General features: G+C 44.0%; 1 protein-coding gene across 5 annotated transcripts in view; it reads right to left on the reverse strand.

The window, feature by feature from the left end:
* The window catches only part of LOC143284085 (uncharacterized), a 78,377-nt gene that overhangs the window by 10,376 nt on the left and 50,501 nt on the right, over window positions 1-17,500 (reverse strand). For all 5 annotated transcript variants that reach the window (XM_076590720.1, XM_076590722.1, XM_076590721.1 and 2 more), the window contains exons 2-3: window positions 11,569-12,434; window positions 4,421-4,639 (exon numbers count right to left, since the gene is read on the reverse strand). In XM_076590720.1, coding sequence (XP_076446835.1) covers window positions 4,421-4,639; window positions 11,569-12,434 — 1,085 coding nt within the window. The remainder of the gene's footprint in view (window positions 1-4,420; window positions 4,640-11,568; window positions 12,435-17,500) is intronic.

Consider the following 17,500-nt stretch of genomic DNA (forward strand, 5'->3'; position numbering starts at 1 on the left):
GAGGGATTGGTTGACGAGGAATGAAAAGAAAGATCGAGAACTTCAGAGAGAGAGAGAGAGAGAGAGAGAGAGAGAGTCAAACTGAGGAACGTATGGTTGGTATACTGTCAGCGGGACACTTTTTGATACTATACGCCCTTTATACATTGCCCTCCCCCTTCCCCCACCCCCACCCCCACACCCCCTCCCCCTCTCAACATCTTTTATTCCTTTTTTTTTTCTTTTTTTCTTTTTCTGTTCTGTTGAGGATTGTATATGCATTTGTCCAAACGTTGTGACGCCTCCTTGAGCAACTGAACTGAACTGAACTTGTCTTGGGGATATTTATCAAATTGGATAATAAAAGGGTTTTAAGACGATAATTATGATCGGTTCTGAATCTTGTCTGTTTTTTTTGTTTTTTATTTTTTTTATCACCAATTCCATGTGTTTTAACTGCTGCTTAAGTTTAGTTCATTCTTAATTCTTTTTTCGTGTGTGTGTGTGTGTGTGTGCGTGCGTGCGTGCGTGCGTGCGCGCGCGCGTGCGTGTGTGTGCCCGGAAGTACTCGTAGATATAAAACTATCAATTTCTTTGAAGTACGAGACTGCTTGAAACTGACGCACACCACTGTGGATATAAAAGGCACCACAGGCATACTTCAGGCTGTGTTGTCTCAGAGTAAATACAGTAAACACATACTACTGTGGGGGGAAACTTTCAACTTTTCATACACTGTTTGAATGGGATACTTTAAATTAAGTCTTTCTATACCTGGCCTTCTGGAAGGATTGTTGGATGAGGTTGCTGATAATTTCTTGTTAGTGTTCTTAAAATTCTTATGAAAGATTGCTTCACAGTCCAGTTTAACATCTGCGTTCATCTTTATCTTATACGTTTGCAACATAAATTGTAATAGGTTCTCGCTCCTTTATCATATGGTTTCTTTTACTTTTCCTGTGAACTTGAAGTTAAAGCCAAGAACACACACCGTGCGCACTTCTCTGCCCTCTGCCCACGTCAGAACATTTCGCTTTCTTTGAAGCTCGGCGTGTCGTTTTTGGAAACGAGGTGAAAAATAAAAACACGGTTCTTTACTGGGCCTTGATTACTGTTGATGGCAACGGCGTGCGTGGGAATGTCTTGCTCACAGGTCTCACGTGTATATGTACACCTTTTATGAGCCAGCTTTCTTTTTTTTTAATTTCTTTTTTTCTTTTTTTTTTTTTTATGGAGCCGCCCGTTGGCTACACTCATTGAAGCCGACGATTTGTATTGCCCGATATTGCAGGTTGAATTTCTCCGGCTTTCATCTAAATCCACTTCATTTCCATATTGACGTTAGTCTAGTCTTTCTTCTTCTTCTTCTTCTTCTTCTTCCTCCTCCTCCTCCTCCCCCTTTTCTTCCTCCTCTTCTTCCACTTCTTCCTCTTCTTCATCCTTCTTCTTCTTTGTTCCTCTTCCTCTTCCTCCTCCTCTTCCTCCTCTTTCTTCTGTCCAAAATCGACTTCCACTGAACGGGATAGCAACTGCAGTTGAGATGGCGAGAGGGAGGTAAGGTATGTGGATGAGGTGTGGGGGTGGAGGTGGGGTGGGGGAGGAGTGTGGGTGGGGGATACTTGTCGCAGTGTTATACTTCTGTGGCATCTTTCTATGTATGTTTTTTTTTTCGGCAGAGGTTAAGCCAAATGACAAAAACGGAAAACAAAACAATGAAGGAAAAAACAAACAAAAAAACCTGCTCATATTCCGTTTTGATTTGGCACATATGATGAGTTGATGTTCGCAGTGCCTATAATAAAGTACCGTCTGTAGTTTTATGTTCTCTCTCTCTCTCTCTCTCTCTCTCTCTCTCTCTGTATGTATGTATGTATGTATGTATATATATATATATATATATATATATATATATATATATGTATGTATGTATGATGTATATATGTATATATATATAAATATATAAATATATATATATATATATATATATATGTGTGTGTGTGTGTGTGTGTGTGTGTGTGTGTGTGTGTGTGTGTGTTTGTGATGTTTATGCGTGTATTCGTGTATGAGTTGAGAAAAAAAAGTTCTAATACAGAAACGCACATTGAGATAAAAAAATGTGAGTGACAGAGACACAACAGAGAAAAAGAGACAGATAGAACCACTCCGCGATCACGACAACATAGGCAAGGTCACAGAAGGTATAAATGTGATAATGTTGTTTTTCGAGGGGTGGGAGGGGAGGTGGGTGTGAAAACTCACGAAAATACAGTATTGCCTTTTTCGCTGCGCTGCAATTTTAAGCGTAGAATAAGATTTTCTGAGAAAAGGTCTCTCTCTGCCTCTGTTTCTGTCTAATCCTAACACACACACACACACACACACACACACACACACGAGTCACATCTTCACCCCTCCCTCCCTCCTGCTTCCCCCTCCTCCTCCCTCTGTGCCCTCCACCCAGCCCTTCCACCCTGACCCCCCCCCCTCCTCCCCCCAACTCCCCTTCTATTTTTGTTTCATCAAATATTTCTTCAAAGACGTGAAAGAGAAAAAATAACACTACACTCGAGGCAAAATGTCCTGGGAATGTTTTGAGAGGGGTGTCAAGACCTTGCAGGGACAGTGTGCCCAGTGTACTCCTTGAGTTAGCAAACCGCAGGTACCCACCCTATACCCACCCTGCCATGTACCCCCTGGGGAATTCGGGGCGGGGGTGGGGGGTGGGGGGTGGGGGTGGGTGGGGGTGGGTGGGGAGGGGGTGGGGTGGGGGGGGGGGGGGGGGGGATCCGGAGGAATGAATGTTTCCAGTCGTTGGACGAGTAGACTTGGCGTGGGAAGGTTTGCACCATCATTTACGACGAAAATTTGCCAGCAGTGCTTGCAAAGTCGAAGATAAATGCCAGAGCAGCGTAACAATTTTTTTTCCGAACCCCTCTCTCGTTCTCTCCCTCCCAGGTGTAAAGATAACGATAGATACCAATCCAGTCATTCTTATAAATGTCAGTAAATATCTCATACCTTACTTCGCGTTTTGTAGTTTCTTCACATCTCTACCTTTCCAGAGACTATGAAAATAAAATGATTTTTTTTTGTTGTTGTAAAGATGGCGATGATTATGGTAATTCTGAAAATTCAACGTAGCTTTGATTCGCTCTGTGATTACCCACACCAAAAGGAGTAGTTCTGTGGACTGCTCGCTTCGTTAGCTTTTGACAACAGCGATAAAACAGAAGTAGGTCATGTTTAGTGCGGGGTGGGGGGAACGAGGGGAAAACCTGCTGTGACAGGACTCTGCCTGGCTGTGTGGCTCTGAACACCCGTCGTTTGAGTTATGGTTGTTTTTAATTGAAGTAATTGAAGAGAATGTGACATCTTTTCACTGCTTCGGGCGGCCCCAGAAAAAAACGAGGTTAGTAATGGCACAGCAGCATGTATAGAAATTAAAAAAAAAACACACAACAAAACCACGCCTTGCCTTCACCGATTTTTTTTTTCCTGTGGCGAACGATGCGGATTTGCTCAACGCAGCTGTTTTTGGTGTTTGTTTTTTTTTGGAGGAAAACGCGCGCGCGCGCACACACACACACACAAACACACACACAAACAACCTTCACCCCCGCCCCCCTCCCCGCCTCTCCCAGCCCCCCACACCCTTCCCACCCACACAGATAGTCTGATCAGATTTTGATTTTAACGTTAAACAAATTCGATTGAAATTTCTAATGCGACAGTTACGTATATACTGATTCATGTGCAATCACATATTTAAAATGTAGAAGAATACATTATTGCAGGATTCTGGAAGGTGAGAAAAATGAAACAAAGAAAGAAGAAAACCCATAAAACCCCAAATAGCTCCCTCTTATTACTGTTTGTTCGGTGGAAGGACCCATCTCCCGCGGGCAGCGTGTCTGGTCCGCTGAAACCTTGTTTGGCCAGTGTGTATGAGCTTATAGCATAGACTGACATAAGCTTACAGTTGGACCAACAGCAAAGTGAGAGCTGTATTATCAATGGTTTCTCCAATGCAACGGGAAATCATTTACAGCATAGTCTTTTGTGAAGGACTATGACTCTCAGACTAGGAAGCAAAATTGCACTGGCTCTTTAATGTTGCAGACTTGGGGGCTAGTTGGCCTTTTTGGGAACCATCCCAACGCTGACTGTCCTAAAACCCTCTTGGCCAAGAGAGTGGGGATGTTACTTGGGCAAAACACTTTCCACAACCATTCACTGATACAAACGACCGACTCCCAGAAGAGCTAGTCACGAACTGATTCCCAGTTGGCTGGCGCGTATACTCAAACCATGAATGTGAGGTGGCGCCATATCATTGGGTAGGATCAATTCCACCCCAGATAGTGGGGACAGCAGTTACCTCCTCTGCTGTTCTGATGGTCATGAGTGGAACACGCCTGTTACACATACATAACAAACCCACCTTGTTGAGGCCAGCCACGTTCACGGCGCTCCGCATGCTGAGGAAGGTGATGAACTGGACCTCGCAGTCGATGCACACATAGTGGGCGATGCGCGGGATGGCGTTCTTCAGGCTGTGCTCCAGCCGCCACTGGGGGGTCCCGTAGGCAGCCACCCGGGCCAGGGTGGCGAACGGGGTGGCCACCTCCAGAATGTCTTTCGGGTACAGGTTGGACGTCACCTGAAAAACGGAACAGAACAGAATAGATCAGTTTCAGTTTCAGTAGCTCAAGGAGGCGTCACTGCGTTCGGACAAATCCATATACGCTACACCACATCTGCCAAGCAGATGCCTGACCAGCAGCGTAACCCAACGCGCTTAGTCAGGCCTTGAGAAAAAGTAATAAAATAAAATAAAATAAATAAATAATAATAATATAATTAAAATAATAATAAATAAATAAATGAATAATAATAATAATAATAATAATAATAATAATAATAATAATAACAATAATGAAAATAAAATAAATAGATAAATAAATAAATAAAAAAGACAACAATGAAGATAAATAAGCAGAACAGGATAGAATAGAATAGAATCAAATTGAATGACATAAGATAAAATGAAATAAAAGCGATTTGAGCTTCAAGAATATGTGCTATAGAAGGACGTCTCAATAAAGGAAATGAAATAGGACGAAATGAAATTAAATGAATTCAAATAAAATAGAAAAGACCTGCGGAGACTCTTTTAGAGAGTTTGGGCGGTTACAAGCACGCGCTTATTCTCAACTCGTAAAAGCTAGGTTCTGGATGCAGGAAACATTGTTGTGCATGGTGTGGCGTAGAACTGTACTGTACTGTAGGATACTGTACTGCATTACATTGCATTGTATTACATTGCATTACGTTGCTTTGCGTTATGTTGCATTGCGTTGCGTTGTATTGCATTGTATTGGCTATGACCACTCTGCTGTTTCAAACAGTGTACTATTTGAAAATGTCACATGACAAATATATTGAATTCGACAGGAAGACAAGGAGGTCTTACACCCAGAGCTGTCGTTAATGCACACAATCATATACAAACACTGAATGTGTGTGTGTCTGGTATCTAAACTAAACTGGTATCTAAAACTAAAATGCAACTAAAAACTTCAACACACACACACACACACACACACACACACACACACACAAAGCGTGAACAACACAGTTGACAAAATATTGAAAAGGAGGCATGTAGTGGCGAGGATCACAAAAAAAATGGGCAGAGGTTTTTTTCGGGACGGTGTATACACAGTGCGCTCTATCTGAGCACGGGCTTTGAATGATAAGGCCACACACAAACACAGCAAGGTTTCGATTCAGTCCAGATGGTTCTCGTTCCCGAGTTCTGTCTTGCAGAAATCAGTGCGTATGACACCCCATACTGATCAATAGAGCGCTGACTCTTGACAAGCTGAAGGAACTGCGTGATCGGGGCGTTGAACAGCTGTCACTCTCCAAAGGTACGTGATCGGGGCATTGAACAGCTGTCACTCTCCAAAGGTACGTGATTGGGGCATTGAACAGCTGTCACTCTCCAAAGGTACGTGATCGGGGCATTGAACAGCTGTCACTTTCCAAAGGTACGTGATCGGGGCATTGAACAGCTGTCACTCTCCGAAGGTACGTGATTGGGGCATTGAACAGCTGTCACTCTCCGAAGGTACGTGATTGGGGCATTGAACAGCTGTCACTCTCCGAAGGTACGTGATTGGGGCATTGAACAGCTGTCACTCTCCAAAGGTACGTGATTGGGGCATTGAAGAGCTGTCACTCTCCAAACGTGATTGGGGCATTGAAGAGCTGTCACTCTCCGAAGGTACGTGATTGGGGCATTGAACAGCTGTCACTCTCCGAAGGTACGTGATTGGGGCATTGAACAGCTGTCACTCTCCGAAGGTACGTGATTGGGGCATTGAACAGCTGTCACTCTCCAAAGGTACGTGATTGGGGCATTGAAGAGCTGTCACTCTCCAAACGTGATTGGGGCATTGAAGAGCTGTCACTCTCCGAAGGTACGTGATTGGGGCATTGAACAGCTGTCACTCTCCGAAGGTACGTGATTGGGGCATTGAACAGCTGTCACTCTCCGAAGGTACGTGATTGGGGCATTGAACAGCTGTCACTCTCCAAACGTGATTGGGGCATTGAACAGCTGTCACTCTCCAAAGGTACGTGATTGGGGCATTGAACAGCTGTCACTCTCCAAAGGTACGTGATTGGGGCATTGAACAGCTGTCACTCTCCAAAGTTACGTGATCGGGGCATTGAACAGCTGTCACTCTCCAAAGTTACGTGATTGGGGCATTGAACAGCTGTCACTCTCCGAAGGTACGTGATTGGGGCATTGAACAGCTGTCACTCTCCAAAGGTACGTGATTGGGGCATTGAACAGCTGTCACTCTCCAAAGGTACGTGATTGGGGCATTGAACAGCTGTCACTCTCCAAAGTTACGTGATTGGGGCATTGAACAGCTGTCACTCTCCAAAGGTACGTGATTGGGGCATTGAAGAGCTGTCACTTTCCAAACGTGATTGGGGCATTGAAGAGCTGTCACTCTCCAAAGGTACGTGATTGGGGCATTGAAGAGCTGTCACTTTCCAAAGGTACGCGATTGGGGCATTGAACAGCTGTCACTCTCCAAAGGTACGTGATTGGGGCATTGAAGAGCTGTCACTCTCCAAAGGTACGCGATTGGGGCATTGAAGAGCTGTCACTCTCCAAAGGTACGTGATTGGGGCATTGAACAGCTGTCACTCTCCAAAGGTCGGTAGGTGGTTTTCTTGTTGCCGTGGTCCAAGAGTTATGAAATAAGTTTGATTTACAGGTCCAACTCTGAAATGAGTCAGTCGAGTGCACCAAACGTATTTTTATCACCCCGTCAGGAGAGAGAGAGAGAGAGAGAGAGAGATGTTTGTGGTCGAGTGAAAAGAACGATAGCGTTGGAACGAATCGGCTTTTATTATTTTCACATAAGCAATGTTTGTTTATTCAGAGTAAATCTTTACTTTTCCTTTTTTTTAATTTTTTTTTTTTAAGAAATAGGCTTTATTGAATTATATCCAGCTTACTTAGCCCCTCTGAAATGCTCATTGCAGATAATGTTGGTGTGGGTTTTTTGTTTGTTTGTTTTTTACTGTTGTTTTTGTTTTTTTATGTTTTTGTTTTTTTGTTTGTTTTTGTTTTTATTATTATTTTTTAAATTTATTTATTTGTTTATTTCATTATTTATCTATTGGGGGGGGGGGGGGGTTAAGACATCTTAATGCATGCACCGATTATCCCTGTCTTTATGAAAGTTTCGGGGGACAGGGGTGGTCACTCCTTTCTTTTCTTTTCTTTTCCTTTTTTTTTTTTCCTGAAAAAGAACACTCAACTATTAACGTCAGTTGTCTGGGGGTTGGGAAGACTGGAACTTTCAGAAAGTTACTGCGCTGTTCTCACAGTTCAGGACAGCCGTGACAGCTGTGAAAAGAAGACAGCAGTCCTGTTTGTCCGTGGACTGGAGGTTAACCACGTACTGACTAACACCCTTTAACGTCAGTTTGTTCAAGGTTTGGGTCTTGGTTCGGTGAAGGTTGTGTTTGGTGTTCGAGGGGTGTGGGTGGGTGGGTGGTGGTGGGGTGGTGGTTAATCTCTCTCTCTCTCTCTCTCTCCCAAGAAAACATTAAGACAAACATTGTTGGATAGATTATACACAAGTACCCGCCCCCTCTCTTGTTGTTGCTGATTAATCCTCCAAATGAATGTTATTTGATACAATTGATAATATGGTTCATCAGCCGTCATGATGAAATTGAAGTGCAACGTTGTGAGCACAGTATAAGCTTTAGGCTTGTTGATGCTCTTTAGTCATTCATTGCATTGTAATCATGTGTATTGTTGAATAATTAAAGATTATTTAAACCAATCCTCCAAATCCTCATTCCTTCCCTCTAACCCCCCCCCCCCCCCCCCCCCCCCCCACACACACACACAAAAAAGAAAAGAAATATAAAGACTGCAGCCAGAAGAGTGCAAAATTCACCGGGCTAAATGTTTCTGGGAGGGGACGGGGGGATGAGTGTGTGTGTGTGGGGGGGGGGTGGGGGTGGGGGGTGGGGGGGGGGGTGGATGCACCTGAGTACCCACACATGGCCACGCACTTGCGACATGTGACCAGTCTGTGTGGTCACCATTCCTGCACCTACGCTGCTGCTCCCCGAGGCGTGATGTGAACGACACGTCAAGTGAGGGTACCACGTCTGCAAGGTCCCCCAGGGCATTTTTTTTTTTTTTTTTTTTTTTTTTTGTTACCGTCCTCGACATCCTACTGTGTCGTTGACAAACTGGACCGGACTGGAACGTTTTTGTTTGAAAGCTGCTTTTTTTGACTCACTTGTGTAAACAAAGTGAGTCTATGTTTTAACCCGGTGTTCGGTTGTCTGTGTGTGTGTGTCTGTGTGTCCGTGGTAAACTTTAACATTGACATTTTCTCTGCAAATACTTTGTCAGTTGACACCAAATTAGGCATAAAAATAGGAAAAATTCAGTTCTTTCCAGTCATCTTGTTTAAAACAATATTGTACCTCTGGGATGGGCACAAAAAATAATAAATAAAGCCTAATTATATGCAGACTGCGTTTACTGTTATAAATATATTTTTTGTATTCTCTAAACTTGGCACTTTGACCTCTTATTCTGACACAACAACAAGAGGAGTCATTATTATCATTTTTTGTTCAAACAGGAACTTCTTTTGCTAAGCATGGAATTTTTATTTATTTTGCAAACGTTTTGGTGCAGATAATAAAAAAGGGAAATTACTCTGTAATTAATGCTAGGGGACTTAATTTATCACAAGTGAGTCTTGAAGGCCTTGCCTCTCTTGTTTTCTGTCTTTTTCTTTTCAAGTCAGAGATGAGAGGGAGCTCTGAAGTCTGAAGGGTTTATTGTTTAGGCCTTTCTTATGATACGGATATCCACATTTCTTACCGTGACAACTGGGGTGGAAAGGGGGGTGGGGGGTGGGGGGGGCGACTCCCGTGTTAACATCCATTATGAAGAACAACGCCAGTATCTGAGAAGCAAACATTGGGGACGAAAAAAAGGGAGAGAGACAGAAGTGGGTGAGAAAAGGCAGAGACAGACACAGAGACAGAGACAGAGAGATAGATAGAGAGACAGACAGACAGAGAGATAGATAGATAGATAGAGAGAGGGAGAGCGAGAGAGAGAGAGAGCGAGCTATATCCATGTTTGTAATAATGCCGACAGTTGTTTGCTCTATAAAAATATAAACATATTTTGGAGAGAGAGAGACACACACACACTGACAGACAAGACAGACAGGCCGGGAAATCTCTATCTTGTTTTATTTTATCTTATTTTATTCTTTTATTTATTTATTTATTTATTTTTTATACTCTACCTGTTTACTTTACACCCAGTGTTCTCCCTTCTATAGCATGTACGGACTAAACTTCACGAACAGAGAGAGACAGAGACAGAGAGAGACAGAGACAGAGACATAAGCAAGTCATCCCAAACGACTGTGGTGGAAAGACAAGTGCGTGTCGTCCACAGCCATCTCTTTGACCATCGCATTTCTCGAGTGCCGGCAGAAGGCGAAAAGATGAAGAGATTTTCAAGGCAGGGGGTGTGATGGGTTGGGGGTGGGGGGGGAGAGGGGTTGGGGGGGGGGGGGAAGGGAAGGAGTCCGAAAGGCATTGTTCGTCCCGACAGATCAAGGTCATCCTCCTCTCCACTCCATTCCCCCCTCAATTAACTGCCCTGCCCCCCTTCCTCATCCTAATTCGTCCCCTCCCGGTGTTCAGCTGTCCGGAATGTGTGGCATACAGAGCACTTAAGCAATGTTACTTTTTGCTGTCTTTCTTTCTGTTTTTTTTTTTTTTTCTTTTCTTCTTTTGACGGCGAGGGGGAGGGGAGGGGAGGGGATTGGGGTTGAGGGGGGGGGGGGAGGTCTTTCCAAGGAGGCTTCTGTTGTGGCTGGACGCGTGAACGTCACAAGTCCAGTCAACAGATGATGGCTGTTTCAGAGCGGGCGGTCTTCAGTAGAGGGTTTATAAATTATTATGTTGTTTGGTGCTGCTTTTTTTGTTGTTGCTGTTGTTACTGCTACTGTGAAACTGTGTTGTTATGTTGGATAGGAGGGGATGGGGGAGAGAGAGAGAGAGAGAGAGAGAGGAGAGGGAGAGAGAGAGAGAGAGAGAGATTCAGTTTCAGTTTCAGTAGCTCAAGGAGGCGTCACTGCGTTCGGACAAATCCATATACGCTACACCACATCTGCCAAGCAGATGCCTGACCAGCAGCGTAACCCAACGCGCTTAGTCAGGCCTTGAGGAAAAAAAAAAGAAAAGAAAAAAAATAAGGTGAATAAATAATAGATAAGCTTACACAAATAAATAAATAATAACTATAATGTTAAAAAAAGGTAGTAGTAGAAATAATAATAATAATAATAATAATAATAATAATAATAATAATAATAATAATAAATTAATAACAATAATAAATAAATAAGAGAGAGAGAGAGAGAATAATATGGGCCGAGAAAGAAAAAAACAACACAAAACAGCACCTTCTTCGTAACGCACGCAAACGCATCAGAAAGTCCTATTCAAAGAGCTCAGCTGACAGACACAAAGAAGTGGCGGACACGTTAATGTAAACTGACGCCACGAGCCCGCCAGCCTGGAAGGTTTGTGAGCGTCAGTCCACAGTGTTGGTATCATTTTAATATCATTTTAATGTTAATTTAGAAGACAATAGAAATTCCATACACAAAAATAATCCGCAACAACCACCGATTCAATAATAATCACAACAAAAACAACTACTATATAATCAGAATTTTAATAATAATGCTCCTCCTGCTGGTGCTGCTGCTGCTGCTGACGATGATGATGATGATGAAATTGATGATAGCAATATCAATTAGAGCAACAACAACAATAATGATAACAATGATCATAATGATAGAAGAAGAAGGAGGAGGGGAGGAGGAGAAGGATACTACTACTTCGACGACGAAGACGATAATCATCATCATCATCATCATTAGAATGATAATGGTCACCACCACCACCACGACAGAAAATGCCCCCAGCACCACCCACCTTGACACACATGCAGTCGCCGTCCTCCTCCAGGTTGTAGTGCTCTATGGTGCCACACGGCTGGATACCTCCGTTGTCCTGCCTGCCCTTGCTCAGCACCACCAGCAGCTCGTCGGCCGTGGCGGGCTTGGAGAAGGCACCCTTCATGGCGGCCATGACCCCGTCCTGGAACTGGCTGGGGCTGGAGGCCTGCACGCCCGTCACGATGGCGGCGCTCCGCAGGTGCACGGGGAAGTCCACCAGGATGGCGTCCTCGGGGATGTAGATGCCCCCGAAGCGCTCCAGCAGGTCCAGCACCGTGATGTAGCGCTCGGCGCCCTCCATGGCGCAGCGCGACGAGTTGAGCGGCCGGAGGAGGAAGTTGTCGCGGTCGGCCAGCGTGCGGTTGAACCACAGGAAGTAGCCCTCGGCGTCCACCTCCGGCAGGGCCTCGTAGTGGAAGAAGATCTTGTCCGGGCGGATCAGGTGCTCGGCGCGCTTCACCGCCATGTAGTGCCGGAACTCGAAGGGCCGCTTGCCGCACCACAGGAAGTGCACAGTCGCCGGCGCCAGGTCCGAGCGCAGGTCCGATTTATCCTCGTCCACGTCGTCGGAGGACACGGGCGCCGCCAGTTTCTCCGGCTTGAGCGCCTGGGGCTGCCGGCCAACCGTCTCGTCGGGCTGTGCCTGGAAGGCGTCCCTGGGATGGCGCGCATCGTGCGAGAGCTGCGAGAGGACCTGCAGGCTCTGCTGGTTGTACAGCGCCAGGCACATGAGCAGCCCCAGCGCCGTGAACCACAGGACCAGCCGCCGGCGCTGGGAGCGGGAGCGGGCCCGGTAGAAGACCCGACAGCAGCGAGACAGCATGGTGTGTGTGCTGTTGTGCTCTGTGGACACGTCAAGAGGAGGGACGTTGGAGGATTATAGTCATTTAAACAACACATTGTCGGCAACACCTTGGTGATACATGCAGATTATAGATTGCAGATTACAGAATACTGAATTATCTCAACAAGAGAGATACATACGTACATACATACAGCGTCATCAACACCTCGATGATACACACACATACATGAACGTATACATACATACATATATGCATACGTGTGTATATATATACATATACATATATATTACACAATCAAAGTACTGATATGACACTTTGTTGTTTGTTGCATGTATAGGTATAATTGTACTTCGTTGGTGGTGGTGGGAGGGGGGTATGTGGGGGAATGGGAGGGGTGGGGGGGATCAGGAAGACAAGCAACATGAACAATATGTTATTGTTACTGACGGAATCACACACACACACACACACACACACACACACACACACACACACAACAGAACAGAGAACAGAAGTACCCGTGACAGAAAAGAACACAGCACGGTATACAGAGGTCAGAGCAGCGGTCTTGATCCCTTCAACTTCCTGCACCAATATGCACTGATTTGCCTGCACGCAATCACACAGACGCACAGCTTCCCTCACACACACACACACACACACACACACACAAACAGGGGACCTCACACCGGCAGCTACACACACTTCACACGCAGCCAGATCCAGTTCAGAATAGAGCCCGACACAGAGTTGAGTGTATATATATATATATATATATATATATATTGTATTTGTATTTGTATTTCTTTTTATCACAACAGATTTCTCTGTGTGAAATTCGGGCTGCTCTCCCCAGGGAGAGCGCGTCGCTACACTACAGCGCCACCCATTTTTTTTGGTATTTTTTCCTGCGTGCAGTTTTATTTGTTTTTCCTATCGAAGTGGATTTTTCTAGAAGAATTTTGCCAGGAACAACCCTTTTGTTGCCGTGGGTTCTTTTACGTGCGCTAAGTGCATGCTGCACACGGGACCTCGGTTTATCGTCTCATCCGAATGACTAGCGTCCAGACCACCACTCAAGGTCTAGTGGAGGGGGAGAAAATATCGGCGGCTGAGCCGTGATTCGAACCAGCGCGCTCAGATTCTCTCTCGCTTCCTAGGCGGACGCGTTACCTCAAGGCCATCACTCCACTATATATATATATATATGTAAAAGAAGTCACACAACTAGGCATTGTGTGAACAGCTCCAGCACCACTACCCCCAGCGTCCTGTGTAACAACAGAGCCAACAGTTAACAACAAGGTTACTGTGTGAAAATTTTTTTCAATGAATTCGGTTTCTCTATCACTGAGAAAATACTTGTCAAAAAGCGGTTCACCCGATATAGATATAGATAAAAATAGATATATACATACATACAGCGTCATCACGTCGTGCGTGTATGTGTGAGTGTGCTTATATATATATATATATATATATATATATATATATATATATATATATATATATACACCCGATATATGTCGTGGCGACTTTCTGTCGGAGAGGGAACAGAATAATATAACCGTCAACGTGTTTCATGGTCAACAAGAAGTTCTTTCATTCACTCAATCTGTGTCTCTGTTTTCCCTTTCTTTTTTCTGTACCCAATTCTCTCTCCCACTTGTCTCTCTCTCTCTTTCCTCTCTCTCCCCCTCTCTCTTTCACACACACTCACACACACACACAGCCTGATATCACTTAACAGTGAAAAGAAGATTAAACTAAAGAAAGAATGAAAAGAAAAAAACACACACTCTCTCTCTCTCTCTCTCTCTCTCTCTCTCTCCACCGACTTTACGCCCGTCAATGTCCGATGGGTACCTTACGGTTTGACAGGGGACAAGACGCGAAGTAAGTAAAGTATCAAGAGCATTCCACAGATCATGGCACCAGTTCTGTGACTGATGATGGCAACCACAGCATCTGACGGGCGGCGATTCTTCTCGGACACCGAGTTACAGACAGATTCAGGAAAGCAATGATGATTTTTTTGCAAATCGCTAAAAGAGTGGAGCACGAAAAGAGAAGAAGAGAGAGAGAAAAAAAAAAAAAAAAAAAAAAAAAAAGAAAGAAAGAAAGCATCGAGTGCGACATTGGCAGATGGCCTGGTTCAATAAAAACGTCTTGTCTTGTCTTGTCTTGTGTCTTTCACGTTCTGTCTCTGCCTGTGTGTGTGTGTGTGTGTGTGTGTGTGTGTGTGTGTGTGTGTGTTTCTCTCCCCAATCTTTCTCCTCCTCTCTCCCCAATTCTCTCCGCCCCTCAGTGTGTGTGTGTGTGTGTGTGTGTGTGTGTGTGTGTGTGTGTGTGTGTGTGTGTGTGTGTGTGTGTGTGTGTGTGTGTGTGTGTGTGTGTGTATAATTATGTGTGTATGAGTGAGTGCATATGACTACGTGCCTGTATGTATGAGTGTGCTTATCCGTTTGTGCGTCTCTCTCTCTCTCTCTCTCTCTCTCTCTCTCTCTCTCTCTCTGTGTGTGTGTGTGTGTGTGTGTTTAAAATCAAGAGAAAAGGGTGGGTGGACGGAAAGGAGACACCATGTACCATAGCCCCCCCCCCCCCACACACACACACACACACCGTCACGTTTATATTATAATCCCCAGGCCCCCATTCTGCAGGCAGTCTCGTGGGGCCAATATAAACTGCCCCGTAACAAGATTACCGCTCCCCTGGCCCCCCCCCCCTCCCCCCACGCCCCCCCCCCCCCCTCCAGCCTCACAACACACACCACAAACGGCCCATAACAGTCATGTCAACTCCTCCCGTGCAGCTCCCAGCACAGTAGATGGATGGACGGATGTAAAGACCTTTTTTTTGTTTTGTTTTTTTGGCTACTTTGTTTTTCCTTCCTCATCTGTTGCTTTCTGTGTTGTTCCTTCTTTGTTTTCCTTCCTCATCTGTTGCTTTCTGTGTTGTTTCTTCTTTGTTTTCCTTCCTCATCTGTTGCTTTCTGTGTTGTTTCTTCTTTGTTTTCCTTCCTCATCTGTTGCTTTCTGTGTTGTTTCTTCTTTGTTTTCCTTCCTCATCTGATGCTTTCTGTGTTGTCTCTTCTTTGTTTTCCTTCCTCATCTGATGCTTTCTGTGTTGTCTCTTCTTTGTTTTCCTTCCTCGTCTATTGCTTTCTGTGTTTCTTTGTTTTCCTTCCTCATCTATTGCTTTCTGTGTTGTCTCTTCTTTGTTTTCCTTCCTCATCTGTTGCTTTCTGTGTTGTTTCTTTGTTTTCCTTCCTCATCTGTTGCTTTCTGTGTTGTCTCTTCTTTGTTTTCCTTCCTCATCTGATGCTTTCTGTGTTGTCTCTTCTTTGTTTTCCTTCCTCGTCTATTGCTTTCTGTGTTGTCTCTTCTTTGTTTTCCTTCCTCATCTGTTGCTTTCTGTGTTGTTTCTTTGTTTTCCTTCCTCATCTGTTGCTTTCTGTGTTGTCTCTTCTTTGTTTTCCTTCCTCATCTGTTGCTTTCTGTGTTGTCTCTTCTTTGTTTTCCTTCCTCGTCTATTGCTTTCTGTGTTTCTTTGTTTTCCTTCCTCATCTATTGCTTTCTGTGTTGTTTCTTCTTTGTTTTCCTTCCTCATCTGTTGCTTTCTGTGTTGTTCCTTCTTTGTTTTCCTTCCTCATCTGTTGCTTTCTGTGTTTCTTTGTTTTCCTTCCTCATCTGTTGCTTTCTGTGTTGTTTCTTCTTTGTTTTCCTTCCTCATCTGTTGCTTTCTGTGTTTCTTTGTTTTCCTTCCTCATCTGTTGCTTTCTGTGTTGTTTCTTCTTTGTTTTCCTTCCTCATCTGTTGCTTTCTGTGTTTCTTTGTTTTCCTTCCTCATCTGTTGCTTTCTGTGTTGTTTCTTCTTTGTTTTCCTTCCTCATCTGTTGCTTTCTGTGTTGTCTCTTCTTTGTTTTCCTTCCTCATCTGTTGCTTTCTGTGTTGTTTCTTCTTTGTTTTCCTTCCTCAAGACAAGAAAGGCAAGTCAAACGGATCTGTCTCTGCTCTGCCTCTGTCTGTCTGTCTCTCTCTCTCTCTCTCTCTCGCCACACACACACACACACACAAAGACACACACACACACACACACACACACACACACACACACCTCGTGAACGATAACGCTTTCCCCGCTTTCTTATTCTTTCGTTTCCCTGTTTCTTGTTGTATTGGTTCTTTTTGATTGTTTGTTTTCAGTGCATGAAGCAAACTTAAGTATTTCATTTGCCTGAAGAAGAGCCTGTGGCTCAATACGTCGCCTCTTTCATCCCACGTAAGTCGACTTTTACCAAGATTCTTTTAGTCTACCTCCCACTAAGTATGACTAATTCGAGGTCAGTAAACTTGGCAGGTTGAAACGTCGGTGACTTTACATTTGTGGTGTGTGTGTGTGTGTGTGTGTGTGTGTGTGTGTGTGTGTGTGTGTGTGTGTGTGTGTGTGTCTGTGTGTGTCTGTGTCTGTGTCTGTGTGTGTCTGTGTCTGTGTTTCTGTGTGTGTGTCTTTACATTTTAACTGGATACATTCGGGCGTTGATTCTTATGTCATATGTTAAAATACATCATAAAAAGTACGTAAAAAAAGAAAAGAGGAAAAAAAAAAAGAAACACATACTTAAAGCATACAAACTGAAAGCCGGGAAAACATAGTCTATGATTTGGTTGATTTTTACTGAACACACATTTTTTTTGTAAGATGTTGAAAAAACATCATTAGCAAGAGCAAAAAGAAAGAAATCACACACTTAATAACTTATAAAACACAACCTTTATTTAAGTCAGTTCATTTTACTGAGGTATTTATTTATTTATTTATCTATTTATTTATTCATTTACTTTTTTTTGGCGGATGTTTCAGAAAAAACGAGAAGAAATCACACGCCTAAAAACTAAAGAAAGAATTCAAATTACACGCAAAAGGTACGACCTTTCAAGGTAAGTTGTCCGAATTTATTGGAAGCTTCCGATAAACGAAGATCTAAAGAATGAATACACATGGAGTGTGTGTGTGTGTGTGTGTGTGTGTGGTACAAATGCAGCCTCACTTTGTGAAACAATAACTTTCTGAGTCACAGCACCGTCACACACACACACA

This window comes from Babylonia areolata, chromosome 7 (assembly GCF_041734735.1).
Source record: "Babylonia areolata isolate BAREFJ2019XMU chromosome 7, ASM4173473v1, whole genome shotgun sequence".
NCBI classification, from domain to species: domain Eukaryota; kingdom Metazoa; phylum Mollusca; class Gastropoda; order Neogastropoda; family Buccinidae; genus Babylonia; species Babylonia areolata.